Source organism: Bacillus rossius, chromosome 10 (genome assembly GCF_032445375.1).
Source record: "Bacillus rossius redtenbacheri isolate Brsri chromosome 10, Brsri_v3, whole genome shotgun sequence".
Classification (NCBI taxonomy): Eukaryota; Metazoa; Arthropoda; class Insecta; order Phasmatodea; family Bacillidae; genus Bacillus; species Bacillus rossius.
Genome location: NC_086337.1, coordinates 25,581,834 through 25,604,493, shown reverse-complemented (window position 1 = coordinate 25,604,493; position 22,660 = coordinate 25,581,834). Strand labels below are relative to the sequence as shown.

The following is a 22,660-nucleotide window of genomic DNA, read 5'->3' as shown; positions in this document are numbered from 1 at the left end:
TATTCCTAGGGACACCTGTATTTCGCGAATAAATTTCGTGTCAAGGTATTTCACAAAATACTGTAGCTTTTCTCCTGTGGTTATTGGCTGAGGTCGGTGAGAGGTGTCGTCCCGCTCTTGACGGGGCCAATGAGAATGTGGTCACCGTACTGCTGCACGCTCACAAATTGCCATGACTCTTAGAAAAAGTTACAGTGTTTTGTGAAATACCTTGACATGAAATGAAATCGCGAAATACAGGTGTCCCTAGGTATTCCCATTAAAACTATAATTGGCGTTGAACAACCTGGCAAGGCCACTGGACCACCGCCAGAGGCAGTCTCACCGTCCCGGCGGCCAGCTGCACCGACTGCCAGCACTGCGAGCCGTGGGCCGGCGACGCCTGGCCCGCCGCGGCGCCCCGCCGCCCCGACGACGGGGGGCTGCCCCCCTCCTTCAGGTTGTCCAGCTGGATGCTGGGGTCGAAGTCCTGCCCCAGGTCCGGCTGGGACGCCTGGGCGTCCTCTCCCGGGGCGCCGCGTCCCCCCCGCCAGCTTGTTCAGCACCTGCCGCAAGCGGTCCGTCACCACATAAATCTGTTTGCGCCCAGCCTCCTCGTGGAGCAGAACATCGTCTCAAGTTTCCGGGAATTTTCGGCGCCGCGTTCAACCAATAGCTCACGGCGTTCGCAAGAGAAATACGATTGCCGTGGTCTCTGGGGCGCGCCGGGCGAGAGGAGGTGGGGCGGTACCTCGTCTCGAGTCTGTCGGGAGCGGCTGGCGACAGCCCGCCGAGAGACAACAATCAGTCAGTTTTCCAAAGGTAAAAAAAAAAAAAATGCAACTTAAAAACCAAGCATTCACTTGTTAATTTTTTATCTGGGTAAATTATTTTTACGAGCATTGTATATAATCGTACGTGCTGACTGTATCTGAAATTTTTTTGGAACTGTGGTTCGCAAGTTGCATGCTGGGAGTAGGTGTGCAATCAACAGGGCAGTGGAACGTTCACATTATATCATTACAAATAAATAATGTGAACAATTAACTTTATTTAATAGCCAACCTTTTTTTTTTTTTTTGCAATTTTTATTTTTATTTTTAATTTAGTTGGTAGTTTTACAACAATTGGTTATTGTCATGTGTGTTCCCTGCATCTGGTGGAAGAAATTTTGCTAATTTTTCTACGATGTGATTGTAAAGTGCCCAAGAATTAACAAATGAAATTTTGCATCTGCATCAAAAAAATATGAAACTAAAAAAAATATGTGCTGCATAATTTTATGCATGATGTTGAACATGTAAGGTCTGAACTCGAATGTATGGTATTTTGGTAAGTACATATACACTATGATCAAAAACTGGAATTAAGTTCATACGTGGAAAACTGAGTGCTAATCAAATACGTTTTTCCCACAAGAGGGCATGTTGATCAAAATAATTTGTTTCCCAATCAGAAAAGTGTGCCCGCTGACTACCATTTTAATCAAGACACTCCTCCCATTAAAATTAATTTACAGTAAAAATATATGTCTAAATACATTTGAAATACATTTAAATAAATTATGAACAACATTTTGAGACTAAACAACCTTACATTAAATTTTAAAAAATTCACATACCACAGTGTTTACATAATAGGGCTTGAGCATAGCATTCCTAAGTAGATGCTAACATATATTTCAGTTCTAATAAGAATCAAAAAAGCATAAACTTAAAATTTTCTATTATTTGAAAAATTATTTAACCTATTAGTGAAATTCCCGACTGTTGTTTACTAAACGCATGTTTGCCATGATTTGCCACTAGCGCATCCTAGTAGGTGCGAGGTAAACTAGACCTGAAAGCTTCTAACTTTACTTTCCAGAGTTGCTGCTGACATGCGAGATGGCGTAAACGAAACGTTGGCTGAACACATGGGCGTTGTCGGAGATAAATACACAATGAAGGAAGTGAATAGATATTAAGGAAAGAGGAAATTATTGTGTGTTGATTCATCACATTATTCATGCGTTGTCTTGTATTTAATGCTACATAAGTGCCATTGCTTTTTTAAGTGCAGGGAAATAAAAAAAACGACGTTTAAGACACGTTATGGACACTACTTAAACTTCATATGCATCATTACTTCAAAACCACGCTAATAGATGAACATTATTTCGAGGGGCGGGTAATACAATATTGCAATACTAGTGAAGATGTAGGGGAGATGTGGAGAGGGAGGTGATGGGAGAAGGGTAGAGGGGGAGTGGGGGAGGTAGAGGGAGAGAGAGAGAAGACGACCAAGCTACTACCACCACATGTAGCTCGCAGAGAGAGAGAAGCGGCATGGAGCGTACCTTGAACACAGTGAGGAGGAGGCAGGAGCTGCCCTGGGAGGCGAGCAGACAGGACGTGGGGACGCGCATGCACCACTCGCCCAGGCAGAACATGAGCGAGGTCAGGAGGTGCTTGTCTCGCTCTGTGATGGACGCCCCTGACGGGGGAACCAGGCTGGACAGCGTCAGTGCCAGCACCTGTCACAGTCGACATCACACAAACACTAATAAAACCATTATCATTTAAAACACAATGCTAGTGTATTGGTTTGATAGTAAGCCAACATCGAATATAGGCAGTTTTACCTTTTCCTTGCATCTATCTTAAGTACGCCATAATTTCAATCCCAGATTAAACAGCAAGTAAGAAAATATAATTACTTTAACACCTCCAGTACATAATTTTAAATGAATTTATTAAATTAGCCGATGATTACTAATATTTTGTAAGCAATGTTTATGAAAATAATTTTGAAATATCAAAAAACAAGAAATATGACATAGGAAAATGAAGACTACAATTTAGCTACATCATAAACATTGTGTAACATCAACAACACAAAACTTACTTTATTCACTGCATTTTGTCTGATCACTTTATGTTTTATAGTTTTTTTTTTTTAATAAATGCTTGTGGTGCACGTATGTTAACTATAAGTGCTTTTATAGGGGACAATTTTAAAGTGACACTAGGTTTTTTAAAATTGCCAAATCAGGTCATAAGGGAGACACAACCACACAAAAATGTTATACTTTATTCTCTCATCTACATTAAAAAAATTCCTAAATCTTTAAAAGAAGTGTGTCAGAAGGAATACATGAATGTACAATATGGTTGTATTGCAAAGGGCAGACAAGTATTCAACTGTATCAGAAGTAGCTGAATTTTTATTTATTTTAATGGCATTGAAAATTGAACAATACTTACTTCGTTCATTCAGTAAAAACTCAAAACAAACACTCACCTCTATTATTTTAGGCGGAATCTCAGAATAATGTTCCAATAGTTTGTCTGCGTGGTCACAGAGTAGCAGCAGCAAATCTGAAGCCACTTGACCAACAGTCTTGTGGTTGAACTGTACGAGAACCACCAAAATGATAAAAATCATGTCAAACAACACCCTATCACAAAAAATAACAAATATGTATCATAAATATGTACATATAAGCAAGATGTTCCTACATATAAAAAATTGGAGAAAATAAAATGTTTTAACATATCTCTCTCTATAAAAATTTAAACTACAAAAATTACAAGCAAGCACTTGTACAGAACTCTTTCAAAATAAATGAAGTCAACAAGTACTTACATCACCAAATAAGAATGCGAACATTAACAAAAAATAACAAGACTGAAGAAATGGTACACTAGTTTTTTGAAAAACTGAGTCCAGTTTGTAAATGTGACTTGCGGCAAAGGCAAGTAATACTACATTTAATAAATTATTTCTCAGCAAAGCATCTCATTTCTATCCACAACAGTTGTCCACAATATTAAAAATTATTTCACTACGCTGTGTAGTGCAGGCCACTTACTACCTTTCCGAACTTTTCAGAATATCTTTTAAGGCGTAATGCAGTATAAAAGCTAATTAAATACATAGTTCATAATTTTAGTACACTTTGTTACACTCCTACCCATGGCTGGTAACCTTAGTTGGTACGCAAAAAAACAAAAACACAAGTCATGTTTAATTTTCAGGTTTTTTATATAAATATATTTTTTTTGATATTTGAGCATTTTATGTCTAATAACCCATCTACGTCCTTTTTGTATACATTTAAATCTAGTAATTAATTTTTGACGAAAATGAAAAATGGTTTTGCTCTGATTATTGTGCATAAATAAGGTGTTAATATATGTAGTAGTTTTAACATTTTGTAGCATTGGGTTACGTTTATAGCACAAGGATTTTTTTTAGTTAAAGAGTCACTGAAAATATAGACAGTAATCACATCCTGTGTTAGACAGAGACAGAGACAGACAGTAGTTCATGGAAAAGCCTTCCAGATGGAAAAATCACATAATATTAATTGTAAGAAAAATCTTTGTACCCAATAGGAAGGTAGCTTTATCAGGGAAGTCCCTATTTTGTGCTCTGTTGTGTTTTTTTGTACTGACCTTTTGTCTGACCAGTTGATCGCTCAGACATTGCCATGTGAGGTCGCGCGGCTCACTAATATGACATGTTGATGTGAACGAGACAAATTTAGCGGCTGTGTTCCGGGCTGCGCCAATAGTAACTCTTTAAGAACATGTATGTTGAATAATCGTTGACCACAGTAGTCTGCAGTAGCCCATGATGAGGTGACAGTGAACTTCTGTGTCTCCCAAGGACATCAAGTTTCCTTGGTCGTGCCGTGTGTTCAGACATATCCGCGAGATTATGATGTCAAACATTTAAGAAAATATGCATTCTGATCAATGAGTTGCCAGAGGCTGTGTTAGTTTTATGTTAAAGTGAAACATTTGACAGTTTTCCTCAAGTGTAATAAATCTACAAAATTTGGCAGTAAACTCTTTCATTTGGAACAGAACATCCTTCCAAAACCATAAATAATATTTGACACTTTAATATTTATGAACTGTTTTAACCCACGACTTATACAAAGATTCGTTATTTTCCAAGTGTTTTATGTGTGTGAAATTCAGATCATAGCTAACCGGGAGGTCTGGATTGTCACATATGTCTATATCAGATATCTGAGTACGTAAAGGCCATGACCCAACAACCTGTAAGCTGTTGCATTAACTCGTCAATATAAATGGAGAACTGACGAAGACTGACAGCAAAAGGAGAGTTACCAAATTTTTGGATTATCACCATGAAAGGTTAGAATTATGAACATCACAACATAATGTGAACCAGTACACACATGTAATATCCACAACTTATAACCTACATACTAGCACTGACTGGTGTTTTAGTAATTATAGAATGCAAATGTGATTATTTAATGTACCCTAATTTACAATATAGTTTAAAGGTACTGCACTATTTAATTATGTTTTTAATACAATATGTTTACTTATATTTTATTCCTACAGTAATAATATTAATTTAGATTCACATTTTGCACTGTTTGAAATTTATTAGATTTTTTTAATTTTTTTAATTTTTATGGCCATGATAAAATTATCATAGCTGTTACACATCTGTCAACATAGACATATTCAACTTACAAACTCAAGTGAATAGTAGAGCACTGGCACAACATTTAACAAACATGGCTGAAATAACATAAGCATGCAACTTATGACAAACAACGAACACAAAACAAACAAGACACACATTACTACCTTTTGGTTGGCTGATGTGAACACGTAGCCAGCGTGAGTATAACGTTGCTAGACCAGAAATGAAAACAGTAAAAAACCAGTAAATCAAATCAAATGTGTCACAAAAAAAGTTCATGCTAATATAATCTATTACTATTTGACTACACACAGACTGATGCCATAAAGTTCTAAGAAAATATATACAGAATAGAAGCAAGCAAATTATGCTAAATCTAACAAAACTACAAGCAATATTCCTTAGCTTGACTTTAGAAAACTTTCAAATTTTTGGCAGTACTGCTCAAACTTAGTAAAAAAAAATTATTTATAAGGGAACTTAAAAACTTAATACAAATTTGGGTCTATTACATTTAACACTAATATAATTTTTTATATAAGGGTAAAATATTACTTTTAATGTTTTTATTAATTAAAATATAGCAAATAAATGCTATTTAGTACTGATATGAACTATTTGCAGGTAATGTATAAATTTTTTCAAAATTTGTGAACTACTTGGTTTAGCATACCGTCGAGAAAGCTTAAAGTAACGTTTTTTGATGATTCAATTCCAATCGGTACAACCTAGAAGAGTCCAAGTGAATACTGAAAGTATGCAAGCTAGGAGGTGGACTATTTACACATGTCCCTTCACGAATTCAACGCCAATTGCCGTGCACAGAGAAGGCCCGTGAGATCCAGAAGCGGAAGAGGTAACTCACCCTCAACGCGAGAAGCAAGATGTTCACTGCATCCTTGATCTTGGGGTGGAAGGTCTCGTGGGACAGCTCGTGGTACAGGTAGATGCCCAGGCTCGACAGTGCTATGCAGCGGGCCAGCCCCGCTGGCTCTCGCTTGCCACACTTCAGCAGCACGCTGAGGATGTGGTCCTGAGAGCAATGCACCACAGGTCACACTCCGCACCACAGATCTGCGGTGCTGGAATCACAGGCGTGCCAAGGGTCCGATGCGATGGATGCAAATACTTCCCTAACCAATCACGTCTGACACATTCATGACGCCAGCGCCATGTACATGTAAGATGCGAAAGACTTCCAGATTAAAAAAGTTTTTCTATTTCCATTATGTCGTGGTCATGACGTTTCAGAAATAGAATCAGAATTATGTTTTGGAAAGATGATTAGACTGGTGCATTGGTAATGTATTATTACATTCTTTGAACGATTCTTGCAATAGCGAAGCTTAATTCAAAAGTTTTTCATGGACATACGCCATTGCTGGTTTTAACTTTTAATAGAGACACCACAAGAATGATCAAAAAAAAGATAAATACACAAACAAACAGAATACCTGCCTAAAACTGCCTATGTCGAACGTTATACACATAGCACAAGAAGAAATCCGTGGAAGGAATAAGTCATAAAAAAATATCACAGCACAAACAAACATTGAGCTGACAACGTGACAGTTGTAACCAGAACAGGAAGTACAGACAAATAATCTTGGACAACACAAAAAAAAATACAGACGAACCCAAATATAATACAAAACAGATAATCTGGATAACACAATGACAAACATTGGAGTGTACAGGCAAACCCAGCAATGAAACTGAACAAATATTCTTTACAATACAACGACGATGGCACAGCCCAACACAGTAGGCTTCCTAAGACAAACAGTTGTGACATTTTGGGAATTGATATTTGTTCCTATGTCCTATATCAGTCTGTCCGTGCCTGATGATGGGGGCAAATCAGTTCCCAAAACGTCACAACTGTTTATCTTAGGAAGCCTTATGTGTTTCATTATGCTGTCTAGAATATTTGTTTAGTTTCATCACTGGGTTTGTCTTGTTTGTCACTGCATTATCCAAGATTGTTGTTTGTCTGTATTTTCAGTTTATTTTAAAACTGCCTCGTTGTTGTCAACCCACTGTTTGTCTGTGCTGTGATATTTTTTCTGACTAATTCTTTACATGAAATTAACTCTGAGCTGTCTATGTGCATATCATTCAACATTGGTTGATTTTAGCTGTTTTACTGTTGTGGGTCTGTATTCATCTTTCTTGTTAATTCTTGTGGTTTCTCTATGACACACAGTTAAAACCAGCAATGGTGCATGTCCATGGAAATCTTTTGTGTACCGGTATGATTTTTTTTATTAAATTTATTTGTGAAATATCTTAAATGTGTTCACAAATAGTAATTTTTCCAAATGAAAGTTAAATAAGAAATACACATGATTCTGTAAAACATGTCAATTACAAAACCTGTAATCTCTGATGAGTATCATGTCTGATGCATAGTTAATGGCAAGAAACATTTTCACATAATCATTTATTTTTGTTTATCTAGCAGGTGAGAACCGCTTGTTCACAATAACGCGATATTTTACTGTCGCACTGGATCCTTCACGACGTGCCTATGAGCCATTTTGATACCAGCATGAATCTGAAAGCTAAGATAGAAAACTCTGCCATTGTTGTCATATTTCATGTGGTTATTTAAGTGAATCAGAATTACTTGATCTGCTTGGTTACACCCTGTCTCCGCCAACTCAACTCTGTGTGTTCTAGAAACTGACTGTAGCACATTTTTACTGCAACACCAAGGCTTGAAGCTATCTGGTTCACAGCATACAACTACAGCGAGCAGACATTTCAGACAACTGAAGAATTAGATGCTATGACGATCACCCATACAGGCTTTAAGGCCAGACTTATCCTCCACCATAAAGAACACTGCCCATCAGAGTAACACTGTTTGATTAGCACGGTTTTGAAGTAACAACGCCAATAAATGATGGCATGATTTGAAGTAGCCCGTCATAGATTCGAAGCAGCGCCTTTTTCTTTTACGTGAATTTTTATTTCCATGCGCGCACAATGACAATAGCACTTGTGCAACATTAAATACAATGCAACAAATAAATTATGTGACAAATCAATACACTATATTTTTCTCTTTCCTTCATTGCGTACTTATCTCTGACAATGCCCGAGTTTTCAGCCAACATTTATTTCACACCATCCTGCATGTCAGCTGAAGTCTAGTTTACCTCGGACCTACTAGGATGCACTAGTGGCAAATCATGGCAGACACATATTTATTAAACAACAGAGTCGGGAATTACATTTACCTGTTAAATAATCTTTCTAATAATATGAAATATGTTTATGCTTTTAAAATTCTTATTATAAATGAAATACACCTCCTGTATAAATAAAATTATTAATTTGTAACTCAGAAAGGTTGTTAGCGAGTATTTAGGAATGCTATGCACAAGTCCTATTATGTAAACACTGTGGCACATTAATTTTGTAACTAAATTATAGGTTGTTTTATTTAAAAAATGATACTATTCAACATCTATTTAAATGTACTTCAAATGTAGATAGACATATATTTGCACAGTAAATTAATTTTAATGGAAGCAGTGTCTTAATTAAAATGGTAGTCAGCAGTCACACTTACCTGATTGGAAAAACCAATTAACATACACTCTTATTGAAAAAACATATTTGATTAGTGCTCTAATTTCCTGGAATGAATTAGAGCAGCACTTTGAGAGGAGGGTATACTGGTTTTTACTCTCTCTAAATGTTTATGAAATAAAAACAAGGGTTATTAAGAAAATGGGACTATAAAACCGAAATTATTACGCAATATCCAGCTGAGGAAACACAGAATCTTAAGGGGGCCAGCCTCGTCAGGGGTGTATGTGTGTTAATGAGGTGGGATGATAAGCGCGACGCTCGCTGGTACTTCCAGCGCGGTATAGCCTCTAGGCGCAAGTCTCTGAACTGGCGCGCATTTGTCTCATCGTCATAGGATAACTGTGAAATTTGAGCGGTGACCGTAACATTATATGGCGGAGAAATGAAGATAAAGGTGTTATGCAAGCCCCTTAAGTGCTTTCAAGAATCTGTACTGACTGTTTTATGCCTAATAATTACTCTGAATACACGTGTTTTAGCCATTTTAACGCTTCTAAAAATACAGTTTAAAAACTTAATCTGAAATTAAAAGTACTTTTCGGGCCTCAGCAAACTCTTAAATGCTATTCGTAAATAGGCCCCACTTGGATATCTTGAGTAGTTTTGAAATCGCGTAGTTTTTCCTGAAGCTCTGCACACCGTATGTGTGCCCAGGTAGGCGGGCCCCTTAAATTCTAATGAAAGACCATGATGCACTTGGTCCGGCAAAATGCTGAATTAAGAATATTTGCCAGATGTTTTACAAATACCAGATGTGTAGAATATAACTGGTGCTAATATTGAGAACAAAAAGCAATTTCCAATGCTTATTTAGTAAAACACCAATTAAAAATTGCATTTATACACAAATAATGACATGAAACCAAAAATAGAGGGCGAAGTCTAGTGGTCACCAATCATACCGAAAAATATATATTCATAATAAATATGATGCTCAATATTTTGTAAATACTTTGATATTCATTTCAAACTATCAAATAAAACAAAATAATTTTTTTGCCTGTAAATACATCAAGGGAGATTTATTCCCAAAAAATTGTAATTGAAAAAACAAAATGTAACAAGTAACATACATGAAGCTAAAATGATATATTGAGGAATTTAGATTTGTTTCCTGCAAAATTATGCATGTGTTGTTTTTATATACCAAAAAAGCAGAGACTACGATTTAAAATCACTAATAATGCTCCAATTTTATGTATATAACCAGTTATATCACCAAAAAAAAAAATTTATACTCAAAATTTTATTGGTTTAAGAAAATGCATTGCTATGTGTTCCCCCCACTCCAACCCAATTCAACACCTCCCAATTAGGTTCCATATACTTTTCTCACTTTTTTATATTCAGTATCATGAATCAAATTTTTCTTGGATTCCTGTGAAGAGTAAAAAAAAAAAATAAAAAATAAAAAAAAAATAAAAAAAAGTTCCACTAAAAGGTTAAAATATAAAATTTGATTTGAAAAACATTTGATATGCATGAATAATTTAAAATTCAATTATAATAAAATAAATAATTAATACTTTTTGCAGAAGCCGAACAAGCCAATTTAAAGAGGCACAAAAGTACTTTCTTCCGTAAGCATGTTTCCTTGCTAATACTTAATGGTGAGAGTTAAGTTCAAAGTTTAGCAAACTGGATTAATATAACGGTCTTCCGAACATTTCAGATTTTTCAAACCTTTACAATATAATTAACCTAAAATTAAATGAGAAAATGTTACTCATTAAAAAAAAAACCCAGAGTAATTACCTTGGCATCGTTGCAAGACATGACCACAAATTCGGAGCCGTTCGGCTGAAGGACAGGCAGGTGAGAGAACGTGGTCGGCAGGCACAGCAAGGCACCCAGGATGGACGCTGCCTCAGTTCGCGGCATCTGCGGTATCAAATCACACATTTCTGAACATGAGCATGTCCTTCATTCAGATACTACTTACAAAAGAATTCACTGCAAGAGAGAGGGGGAAAAAAAAACAAGTACAAAAATTTATACCAGGTAAACAAAGAAATTTTTTTTAAATTGTATGCTTACATCAGAATGTTTTTCACAGACAATAAGGTTTAAACTCACTTAAACTCTAATATCCAAAGTCTTGGGTCTGTAACACCAGTGCTATTAATTTTTTTTTAATGGTTATACATGTTTTAGCAGTACAGGAGAGCACCCCTCAACCGGAATCATTGGGGGGAAGGGTCTATTCCGGAATCATTGGGGGGAGGTCTATTCCGGTTATGGGAAAATTCCGGATAAGGGGAGTTGCAGTAGGGCCAGCCTCCGAGCCGGATGAATAACCTTCATTGTTCATTCTAGCAAGCTGGCAAGCGGGTGTTTCTTATCTCTGTGGGTGGGTGCTGTGTGAGCGAAGAGCATAGGCGTGCGCACGGTAGGTGCCACAGGTGCCTTGGCACCACCATTAGGGTTAACGTTATTTTGTTTTTTACAAGCAGAAATAATACGTACTTACAAAAATCCGTATTATTTCCAAAAAAAAATATGTTTTCCAATCGTGTCGAGTTACACTATCAGTATATAAATTATCAATCGAACCAACTATACACACGGAAACAAGTCAGTTGCAATTATTTACACGCGGGCCGCGGCTACAAAACTTCTGAAATGTAAATACTTCTCATAGTTCTCCTCGAATTACATAGAATGCGCGCTCGGTGTCCACTGTTCACTCCACTCGGCAGGCGCACGGAATAATAGCCGCCGTCCACCAGGGTTTATTTAAAAAAAGAGTTTAGTTAGTTAAAAGGATAGGCTTACTCGATGACTTATATGTAGGACCATGAAAATTTCGCGAAAAGATCCCGAGAGTAGCTGGAAGTTAAAACACTGTAGCATCGTCTGTGTTTCGTGATTGGGTGAGTTACTTTGAGGTGCATGTCGATTGTTACAACAACCAATCACACTAATTCTGTGTGGAAGCAAACTCGTCCTTAGTGGCTCGTGCAAACAAGGCAACGACTTCTCTCGCAGACGGCCACCAATCACAAGGAAGAAACCGCTGGTGTGGTATATCTTGTTTCAGTCTAGTAGGCGTTCAGATTTTTTCGCGAAAATTTCCTGCCCCTACTTATATGCAGTCGCCAACAAAACATTTTTGTTGTATTCCAAAAGTTAAAACTTTTGCCCACTCTTATTTGTGTATTTTTATTATTTTAATATTTTACATATTTAAGTTATCTTACAAAAACTCCCTTGATTTTTTTATTTTAAAACTTAACATTTGAGAATGTTTTTTCTAGTATTTATTTGGCGTCTTCAGAAAACATGTAAGTACGGTTTTTCAAAGCCACCAGCATGAATTCCGTGCAAACAATTTGTGAAATTTACTTTATGGCTCAAAAAGCTTAAAACTGTAAATAGTTTAGTAGTTTTCCTGGTGATTATAACGTTCAAAGCCATAATTTGTCATAAAAAATGTTTAAATTTTTACATCTGTGATTTAATGTTTTTGTTTGGAAACACCTTAAATAGCACTATTTTGCGCTTTCAAATCTCAAAATTTTTTCGGGGGAGGACCCCCGGACCCCCCGCTTTAGGCTCGGGGTCGTGAATGACAAGGATGTTGTGTAATCTGGCACCACAAATACTGAAGTCCTGCGCACGCCTATGGCGAAGAGGATGATGTAAATGTAGAGGGTTGGGGGGGGGGGGAGGTAGTAGTACAACAGCTGCAGTGAGTGTTGTGTTACTTCTGTGTTGACCTGCTAGTGATTCACACTTCCTGGAGAGTGTATAGTCACTGCCACGCACAGTTGCACAGTTTACATTTCACATACACAAGAATAACACTTCCAGCATCTCGTTTAAAAACACAGAGATAGAGAAATACAGGTAAATGTAGACTGTTTAACCATATATTAACGTATAAATATGTACATAATACATATTTGTACACTAAATTATTGTCTACAAACTGAAAGCATCACACCTTGGAAGTAAATGTTACTGGCTATCACGTGTGTCAGCGTGTGTACTCTCGGGCCGGCCGGAATTTTCCGTTTACTTGACATAGTGAAACAATAAAACTACTTACAGCATAAACATCTTTATAGTAATTCACGTCCGACGCGAAAACCAGCGGTGTATTTACGCAATGCGCGGGAAAGACTGGCTATAATTAGCTCTCTGACAGACGTGCGCGCGCGCGCCTACAAGACATGTACAGTCAGGCAAAAGCAAGAACGCCTCGTTCCAGTGCGGAAATGTTTTAATTTTTTTTGGAAAATTAGTTCTGGATATCGGGAGTTCCGTTTGTGGGAATTACGGTTGAGGGGTGCTCTACTGTATAAAACAACACTCTTCTTGGGGTTTCTTTGTGAATGTTATTTATGTTTTATATTACTTTCGGACTAATGACTTAAGAGTCAATTCTTCCTAAACAAACAGTCACAGCCAATATTTAAGGCAAATAGGCAAGCCTGCACCAAAGTTGTTTATTTACTTATTTATACAATTGGGGTACAGTACCAGCCAAACAGTATTAGGACCGAGACTGACGAACACTGTAAATAAAATACAGTTATGTTACTTATAGTAATAAAATATCCTTTGACTAAAACACATACAAATATAAATTGTAAAACATCTCATAGGAATCTGAAAAGATTTATTTTAAAGAGAGGAATCCTTTCTAGTGAGATACTTTGCTACAAGGTTCCCTGGAGCAAACATTAAAATTGTGTTCACTTTAAATTGAGTGAAACTTACCTCTCTCAAATCTGACGATGAAACAATAGTGTTCGTAGCATGTATAAAATCGAGTAGCAGTAACGAATGCCCAGGAAGCATGAGCGAGAAAAAACGTGGCCCACAAAACTGAACCAATGTGTTAATCACAGCCTAAAACAGAAATAAAATAGTTAAACACTATTTCCAATGGTCGCAGAACATTACATAAAGAATATACAGTCAAACCTCAATAACACACAGCTAAAGGAACCATGATTTATCATTTTGCAACAAACGGGTTTGTATTAACCAAAATATTACAAAATTAATCATAATTTGTATGTAAATTCTTAATCAAATTCAAATTAAGTTCAAACTCACACAAAATTATAAGACACAATTTTAGGATGGCTACACCTCTGGCTCAATAAATGTTTTCTAATGTATCACACTAAAAAAATGTTTAAGACAGAAGAATAAAGCAAAGGTCTAGAAATTACCAACATACAGACATGCTGACTACCATTATTTTGGAAGAATGAAATTTCCAAGCTTTTTTTTTTCTCCCCAACTTAAATGAACCAAAGCAATGGCATCAGTATTATTGTAATTGAAACTTCAGATTGCTTCTTTGCATTAAATTGGGATATACTAACCAGCCTTTACTACATGTAACTGATTACCCTCGGAACAAAAAAATTCTGTATTTCATAACAACCATATTTTTGTAACTCCTATTTAATTTCTAGGGACCGTGAAAAAAACTTTGTATTAATGAGAGTTTTGCATTAACAGGGTTTTTATTGAGGTATTACTGTAGAACTGTAAAGACAACATACCTGATCCGTTCCAACCAGACCATGATGCAATACTTTGTAGAACTGTGTGAGGTGGTCGCGAGGCATGGGAATGTCATGAGGGGTCAAGGTCATCTGGCACAGTAGTCTGTACGCACACAACTTTCCCCGATGATAGTCGTCAGGTAGCGTCAATGCCTGAAAACAGCATCTGTAGCATTATGAAACACCCTCATGCAATGTTTTGAGTAATCCTATTAAGTAGATGTTTCTAATCCGTCATGGTTAAAATTTCATACTTTCCAATTTTATTTATAGTTGTATTTTGCAAAAAAAAAAAAAAAAAAAAAAAAAAAAAATCCTGTAAAATGACAGAATTCCTTTGATTATCAGTGTTACAAATGTTACAAATAGTATTAAAACTCATTTCTGAGTACTAAATACATAAATATATACAACATAATGTAAACATATACATAGGCAAAGGGGTGGTTGAGATGTCTGTAAGATCACTCACTCACCAGGTTTTATTCCTGGCATGATCAAAGTCTGATCTTTCAAAAGTTGGAAACATTGCGCGGACGTTACAGTGGGCCAGTGTGTGTTTCCCGCAACAATCCATCAATGCCCCATTCTCATCTCACCCCCCCCCCCCTCCCCATGCCACACTGTTCCTAAAGACCCCTATGTCAATGAGACATTAGGCCCTAATGACCACCAGTTGCACCATTAGCATTTGGGCGTGATCTTGTTTCAATAACTGGTTTGATCATGATTTGACCACATTTTCTGTAGCATCATTGTATTTCGAGTGCTAAGCAAAGATCATTGGGAACTTTGAGTTGAACCAACCATCTAGTTGATTCATGAACAATGATCTGGGATCAACAGAGTGCGAGCAGACATGTCAAGAATGTAAATGAACTTTAGGGGGTTATTATTGTAATCAGGCATATTAATTTAAGAATGATTACTCTATTTCCGATTAGATATAATACACGTTTGAAAATATCTGTGATTTCTAGCATTACAACCACATTTCACATGTAACACTCATATTTTAAATCTTTGTAATGCTCGTTATTTTAGTTTAATACTTTTAATAAGTTTTAATTTTGTTAACATTACTTTTCTATTAAATATAATCTTTATACTTCAGAAAACCTATTCATGTTTCAAACTGTTTTGTTTTGAAACAGTTTTTGATTACTGGTATGTGTTTTTTTTTTGTCATAACTAAAAATCAAAAGAGACTTGGCAGCTGCTATCTTGTGGCAAACACATCAACTAATTGCTTGCCATGGTACAATCAATTTAACCAACTTCATATCATTCAAGCCCACCAACAGAAATGTGCCAAACATCCCTTTGACACTGCTGCTGCCTGTTGCCGCAGAATGAAAACGTACAATCTTCGGTTAATGCGAGAGAAGATCAGAATGTGTTGACGCAAGGTTCAGAGGAATGATCATCAAATCATTCCATTCTTGGGATCGAAGAGCAGTATGGTACAACTGGCCACAGTCATTCACTCAAGCACACTTCAACAACACTACTTCACAATATTAGTCATTCTGTTACCTCGAAACACCAGGGTGCTATAATATTCAGAGGCGGTATGAGATCTGGAGGCGGAGGAGTCACTTGATTGTCACTGGACACTCCTTGATTTAGGCGAATCTGAAAAGTAAACATGTTCTCAGAACAAATTAATAAATACGGAGGTCCTAGATTAATGGACACTTATTATAATGGACACTAAATTTTGTTTCCTTTAACTTGGTTAATGGTGGCCAAACTCGTTAAAGAAGACATCTCCGCATACAGCTTACAAACAGTTGGGGTTGGGACTTCTTGAATATCCTGTACATACCCTAGTATACAAGCGCTGCACTGCGTACACATTCGAATAATTCTTGCACCCAAGCATAATGGTTATCGAAGGATGAATCAACTGTCTTAAAAGAGTGTCTGCGTGTCTTTTCTCCCACGCCTTTAGAAAAGGAGGCTAGGATGCGGTGCTAATTTTTACTATGCGCGTGGCAAAGAAAACAACAGCCAACTCACCCCTTCCACCGGCACGTGCATCCCGTTATGACAAAGGAATCTGTACAGGTCATTCACCGACTTTCCAGACAGTGACGTTGTCAAGCCATTCTATTCCAGACAGTTTTGTGGCCAGCGATTAGTCCTCTGTTGTTCAGGCACTGTGCGTTCATGGTTTTTACCCAAAATAAATACAGATTAAGTTCTTATAGTTTGTAGCATTCAGTAAAATTTTACTATACAAGAGTTTCATCTTACATAGCTTATTGTTTGTTAGATTTAGTCTTACATTATTACATGTTGTGCGATACATAAAGGCTACCAACAGGCTGGCCTTGCTGCCAAGATCAGGCATTCCATCACTCTCCCTGTGAAATTAGATGTTTTACAACAATACGTTTTGGGCCAGTGGTGTTCAGACGTTGCACGTGAACATAATAAAAGGACCTCTAGTTAAGGGAAGAAGAAAGGTTTGCAGAGTTTTTCTCACTCTATTGTATAACAGCCACTGGTCACACGTGCTCTCTCACTTCGTGTTCTTCTTTCTGTACCCTCATTCTTGACAAGGTCACCGGACTAATTCGTTCACAATAGGGCTGTGTAGGAACAAATTTTTCAATTCTATAAATTTTCGGGTGGGAAAGAATTTTTTCTAAAGGAATTAGAATGGGATTAGGGAAAACATATTTAGAGAAATAAACACTGCTAACTAATTCTATAGAAGAAATGTATGAAGCGAATCTTTTTTTTACCACGCAGGAAATGTTTATTTACTGAGCTGTCAAGATTAAAACTACTGGGAACAACAGTCAGAACACTAGGGAGGTGGGGGTGGGTCGCTGTGTATTATCTACCCAGGATAACCAAGTCCTATTCCTTATGTTTAAAGCCTTATGTTTCTACCAGATCCATACAAGTTTTCTTTGTCGTGATTTTAAATTACCATGCGAGCACAGCTATTTTAAGGCACACATAAAGCATTATCATAATGCTTAAAGATGTAATATATTTTAAATCTCCTTCCAGTAAATTTGGTTAGCCTACATTGATATAGTTGAATAATAAAAGCTTGTTTACTTAATAAGCCTTACCATAAAAGTTGTTAAAATCTTGGTTTCATGTTCTTTTAACTTATTTAAAAATTTGTCTCTCTTTACATCACTGATATCATCATAATAAAAATCAAAGTTAATTCCGAGAAAAGAGACATGTTTAGATTACTAGTGTGTCTTAAATAATAGCTAAACTTGAATTTAGTTCTTTATATTGATCAAAAAATGTGTAGCTGTTTGAAGCCATTCAACCACAATGAAGCCATTTAACTACAGTGTAAACTCTATATAACGACACTTAACGGACTGAGCATTTTTCAGCGTTATAGAGAGTGGTCGTTAAATGGAGAGGAATAAAATATATAATTTTACTATTCAATAATAATATGTATTTACTAATATAGTACACATTTTACACACGAACATTAATATTCATACAAATAACAACACTTATTGCATATAGTCTGTTACATCTTCATCTGATGTTTTTTGCTGCTCCAATATTTTAATTGTATTTTCTTATGTATTTTACTGATATCTTGAGATACTGCCGGATCATATTGATTATATAAAAAGTATTTTTCTAATTGTTTTGCTGCATCAAGTACTTAATAAAACTTTTTCGTCAATACACAAAGATTTTCGTTTACTCGCCATGTTTACAGTTCGAAAGTCTGTAAGCAACTGCGAAAATGTGTAAAAACTTGACAAAAGTCTAGTGACCGAGGTAACCATGTGCAAGTTCATCATACAAAAACCAAAGACAAAATTCCTTAGAATCTCCTATACGTCAGTCGAAGTAAACACGTGGTAGATAATACAACAACAAAACAGCAAACAAAAGAACGTACACAGCTGCCGTTTTTATCAACTTCGGCAACTTAGAAAGTACTGCTTAATGATTTATAATGCCGTATTGTTGTCGTTAAATAGAGTGAGCGTGACGCTATATAGAGTGTATTATTGTATAGAAAACAAGGTGAACCAACCAAAGGCAAGCAATTGCGACGTTTTAAGGAGTTTGTCGTTAAATCGAGTGACGTCATAAAGAGTTTACACTGTATTTCCAATCGCAAATATACTAACAAAAATATAAATACAAATGAGCAAAAAATTAATAAATTAAATAATAAATAATGTAGACTTAGAAGTTTTTTGTGATCCAGCTACAGGCATCACAAAGCCATAAGTCTCTGAGGTTATATTGTCCATTGAATGAATCAGCATAATGTTTTTTTTTTTGCTAATAATAAATTATAAATATGGTAAATTTTTAACTATCCGTGTTCATTGGGATCTACGGATGCCCGAGTAATTGACATTCCGTTAAAGAAAACCAGAATAAACTGCTCAGCCTACTGGAACGTAAACAATATCGGCAGTGTGTAGCTATGAGGTACTTCTACATCTGCTACGATTACCCACTCCTTCCCCTCCCCCTTCCTCACAATTTAATTTTCCACCCCTCAGAGGCAAGTTATTCTTTCTTCTTAGTTCCCTGTCAACTAGCACGCACATTAGTCAGTGAGAAACTTATGCCAGGCTGGAGGAATACAAAGTCACACACTTTAACACACCAATTCTTCGAGGTGTACCTTTCACAGAACTAACGCAGGAGTGTGTCCATAAACCAAAGATGGTTACAACTTACAAGAAATGTTACATTTAAAGTGTGAGAAATAAATAGCGCGTAAATACTATACTGTTGGAAACAGTTTAGTCATGAAAATTTGTCGTGATTTGACACACGAAGATTGCCTTCACATACATTGCTAGTTCACCAGCATTAACCATAGCTGAAGAGGTAAAGTTAACTCGGCATGCTCAAGATATGATTGCACACGCTAACAAAACATGCACACAAAATTCTGGCTAGTTTATTTTTTGTTATTTCCAGTATCCCTTCCTCCAATTGAATGCCAGGCAGTCACATCTCTCACGGGGAGCCTGTTTAGCTGACGGGCGGGCAAGTGGGCAGTAGTGTACCATAACGGCAGTGCGGTGAATGAAACAAACAAGGAGATCATGGGCCGCAGTCAGCCCCACCCCCCCAAAAGAATTTAAAGTGTGATAAATGTGACAAATGTGACAGCAAAGAGGATGGGAGATATGAAGGGCCTGACGAAACAGCTCACACAGTTACACAGTTAAAAATATAGATCAGTCAAGCAAAGAAGTGCGCCAGTGCGCCTCAGAATATAACAAACTAACAGTTAAAATAAATGAAGCATGGACAACCCAAAAAAAAACACTATAACCGAGAGTTCTTTGTCCTAGCAAATATTTAAGGATAAATCTCACACCCCATGTCAATGTTGTTTCCACTCCTAGAAATTAATTATTAAAGGCTCCTCCTATAACTTTATCAGACAGCTTTCTTGCAACTTATGTTTCATATTATAGTCAACAGATATGTTCCAAGAGAGATCTATAAGCGGTAAAACCTCTCACAAGTGTTCTCAGTTACAATCATTCGTGTGACATTCTATAGCTGGAAAATAACATTCAAGTAAAAATTTGGTGACTAAAATTTTAAACCAAACAACAAAAAATGAAAGAGCTAAGATATCAATATACAGGAAAAGTGCTTCAAAACCGAAGAAATATCAACAAAACAAAATACAGAAAACCAAACAGAAGCGTGCGCACAAATTTCATTTTAAGGAAAAAAGGGGTGAGGGGACGAGTTAGAACCTCTTTGCCTACTGTTTGCTTTCAAATTCTTTTATATTTTTTTTGGTGGAAATTATGTTTTTTTTATCTTAGGTTTGTGGGGGGGGGGGGGGGGGGAAGAAGAAGAATATATCCTCTCCCCACCCCACAACACTGGGTGTGAGAATGACCCCTGAAGTAACGGAGACGATCGCGGGGTACCTTGAGCAGCATGTCCCACAGCTCGATGAGGTGCTGGAACATCTTGCTGTGGAGGTGGGGGTCGGAGAGATGGTTCACGTCGCCCAGCGCCCCCAGCATGCGCCTCCAGAGGACGACCGCCACGTCCGGCAGCCAGCCCCGCATGCTGCCGCCCGCCATCACTGAGCGACGCTCCAGACTGCTGCCGTCCGGCAGGTCTGACACACCGAGCGCCAACTCTTTCACACACAGCACTCTCACTCACTCCGCCTATAACAGAAATATTCTTATCCCCTACCCTTAATAAATAAAAACCTCTAAACATAGAGCTATTTTCTCGACTAGACCTTCTGCCGACAGCCAGATGACATCCATGGTTATAGTTGGTATCATATGGTAAATCCATAAATTCCACTAGTTATTAAAATGTTTAAGCGAATACTGATTTTTTTTAATTGAATGTAAAATCATCCTTGAATACTAAATATCATAAAAACTTAATTTTAGCAGACAGTGAAAGCTTATTTTTCAAACTTCACAGGAGTCCAAAAAACAAATGATACAAAAAAAAATTTACTTACACCAGTAAAATTTTATGTTTGAAAATTGTGGTGTTGATCCAACTGATTACATACATAAATAAAATAGAGTATTATTTCTAATTATTGATCATATTCACATGAAAAGGACCACCGCTTTGAAGATGCGTACTTGTGCGCCGAATGCCTCTCTTTCCCCCTCTCCTTTCCCTTGACAGGGCCATGACGTCGTGATTTTTTTCCGTGTGCCGCCCCTCTTCTGCTTGGCGCATGCGCTATGGCGCCTGTGTTATGCATAAGTACTGGTGTTGGTGAGGCCTCCGCCTTCTTTCGGGTCAGATTTTGGAATAATGCGTTAGTTAGCTAAAGGTCAATAGCGCGGTCTTGACTTCTGCAACGGGAACCTCAGGTTTTGCATGGCCAAGTTTAAAGTTTCTTGTTCGTTTAAGTTTTCATGAGTCGTCGTTTGTGTGTGTGTTGTACGTTGACTGCAGTAAAGTAATGTAGTTTGATCCAGGGGTCCACCCAGCCCCACCCTTGTGGGGGCCATGCCTATACCTTGCAACAGTGCTTACCGAAACAAGGACAGCGCTAGTGACAGGAATCGTGTATTGGAAAGAGAGAGAGAATGTTCGTTACACTACAAACTACGGGACGAGATGTGCTACAGTATGGCGGTACTCACCTATGCTTGTTCCATCTGCACTTATCATATCAATCTGCATGGGGGAGTCCTTGATGGAGTTGCTTTCGACCCCGCTCGAAGGTGCCGGGGATGGTGTTCTCGTGGGCCCCTCGGACTCCGAATACTGAAATGGTGTCCCAGCTGCAATGGATAATCACACTGTTAACCATCTCCCTTGAAACTAACGCAAACAGTTATCTGACCAGTACTAAAATTAGTCTTGGTACAAAATCTAAGTGCTATTAAGAAAATACATAACAATAATAACTAAGACCACGAGGTGTGGAAAAACAGAAATTAGGATTGTGACACATTTGATTAAAACATGCAAATAAAAACGAAAACAAATAAAACAAAACTCTTAGTTTGTTAACTTGTATGATTTTATTTTTGTCAGAACTAAAATAACACGCAAAATGGGCCTAAAATACAGTGCAACTTTCAAATGCAAGAAATGACAATGACATGATTTAGTGTTAACTACGAGCACTCGTAAAAGCTGAAAAATGATTTTAAAAAAATGTATACTCCTATTAAATTATCCATACCACTAACAGATTTAATTTTATCAACAAATAACAACACACTATACCCTGCTGATGTTTTGTGCTTTTCACTTTTAACTCCGGATGTTCAGATCATTTATGATATGCTGTCTCAGCTTTGGGAAGAGGCTTAGTTGAGAAACTACATTGTGCTTCTAAACTGCATTACTTATGTCATGTCATACTGGTATTTGTACTTTACCAAACATCAGGTACCAAATGACAGGATAAAGTTTGAAATGTGGAGGAGGAGGGGGAAGGGGGGAGGAGAGCTACTCATCCTGTGGCTGCCAGCGAAGGCAACTCCTCCCCTTTCCTTCAATCTTCCCACGCACTCTTTTCCTGTAGCCACATTCTTTTCTTTATCTGTTTGCCCCGGGAGCGTTAAACAACCTCAAAGCGGCAGAGCTCAAAATTTTCT

At 37.2% G+C, this 22,660-nt stretch overlaps 1 protein-coding gene across 1 annotated transcript in view; it reads right to left on the bottom strand.

Moving 5' to 3' along the window:
• LOC134535858 (ral GTPase-activating protein subunit alpha-1) overlaps positions 1–22,660 on the bottom strand; it is a 124,251-nt gene that overhangs the window by 51,922 nt on the left and 49,669 nt on the right. Inside the window, 11 exon segments of the mRNA XM_063375192.1 lie at positions 326–414; positions 416–545; positions 2,318–2,494; positions 3,262–3,372; positions 6,299–6,466; positions 10,792–10,917; positions 13,762–13,893; positions 14,562–14,717; positions 16,101–16,199; positions 20,492–20,688; positions 21,695–21,835. Of these exon segments, the coding sequence (XP_063231262.1) occupies positions 326–414; positions 416–545; positions 2,318–2,494; positions 3,262–3,372; positions 6,299–6,466; positions 10,792–10,917; positions 13,762–13,893; positions 14,562–14,717; positions 16,101–16,199; positions 20,492–20,688; positions 21,695–21,835 (1,526 nt within the window).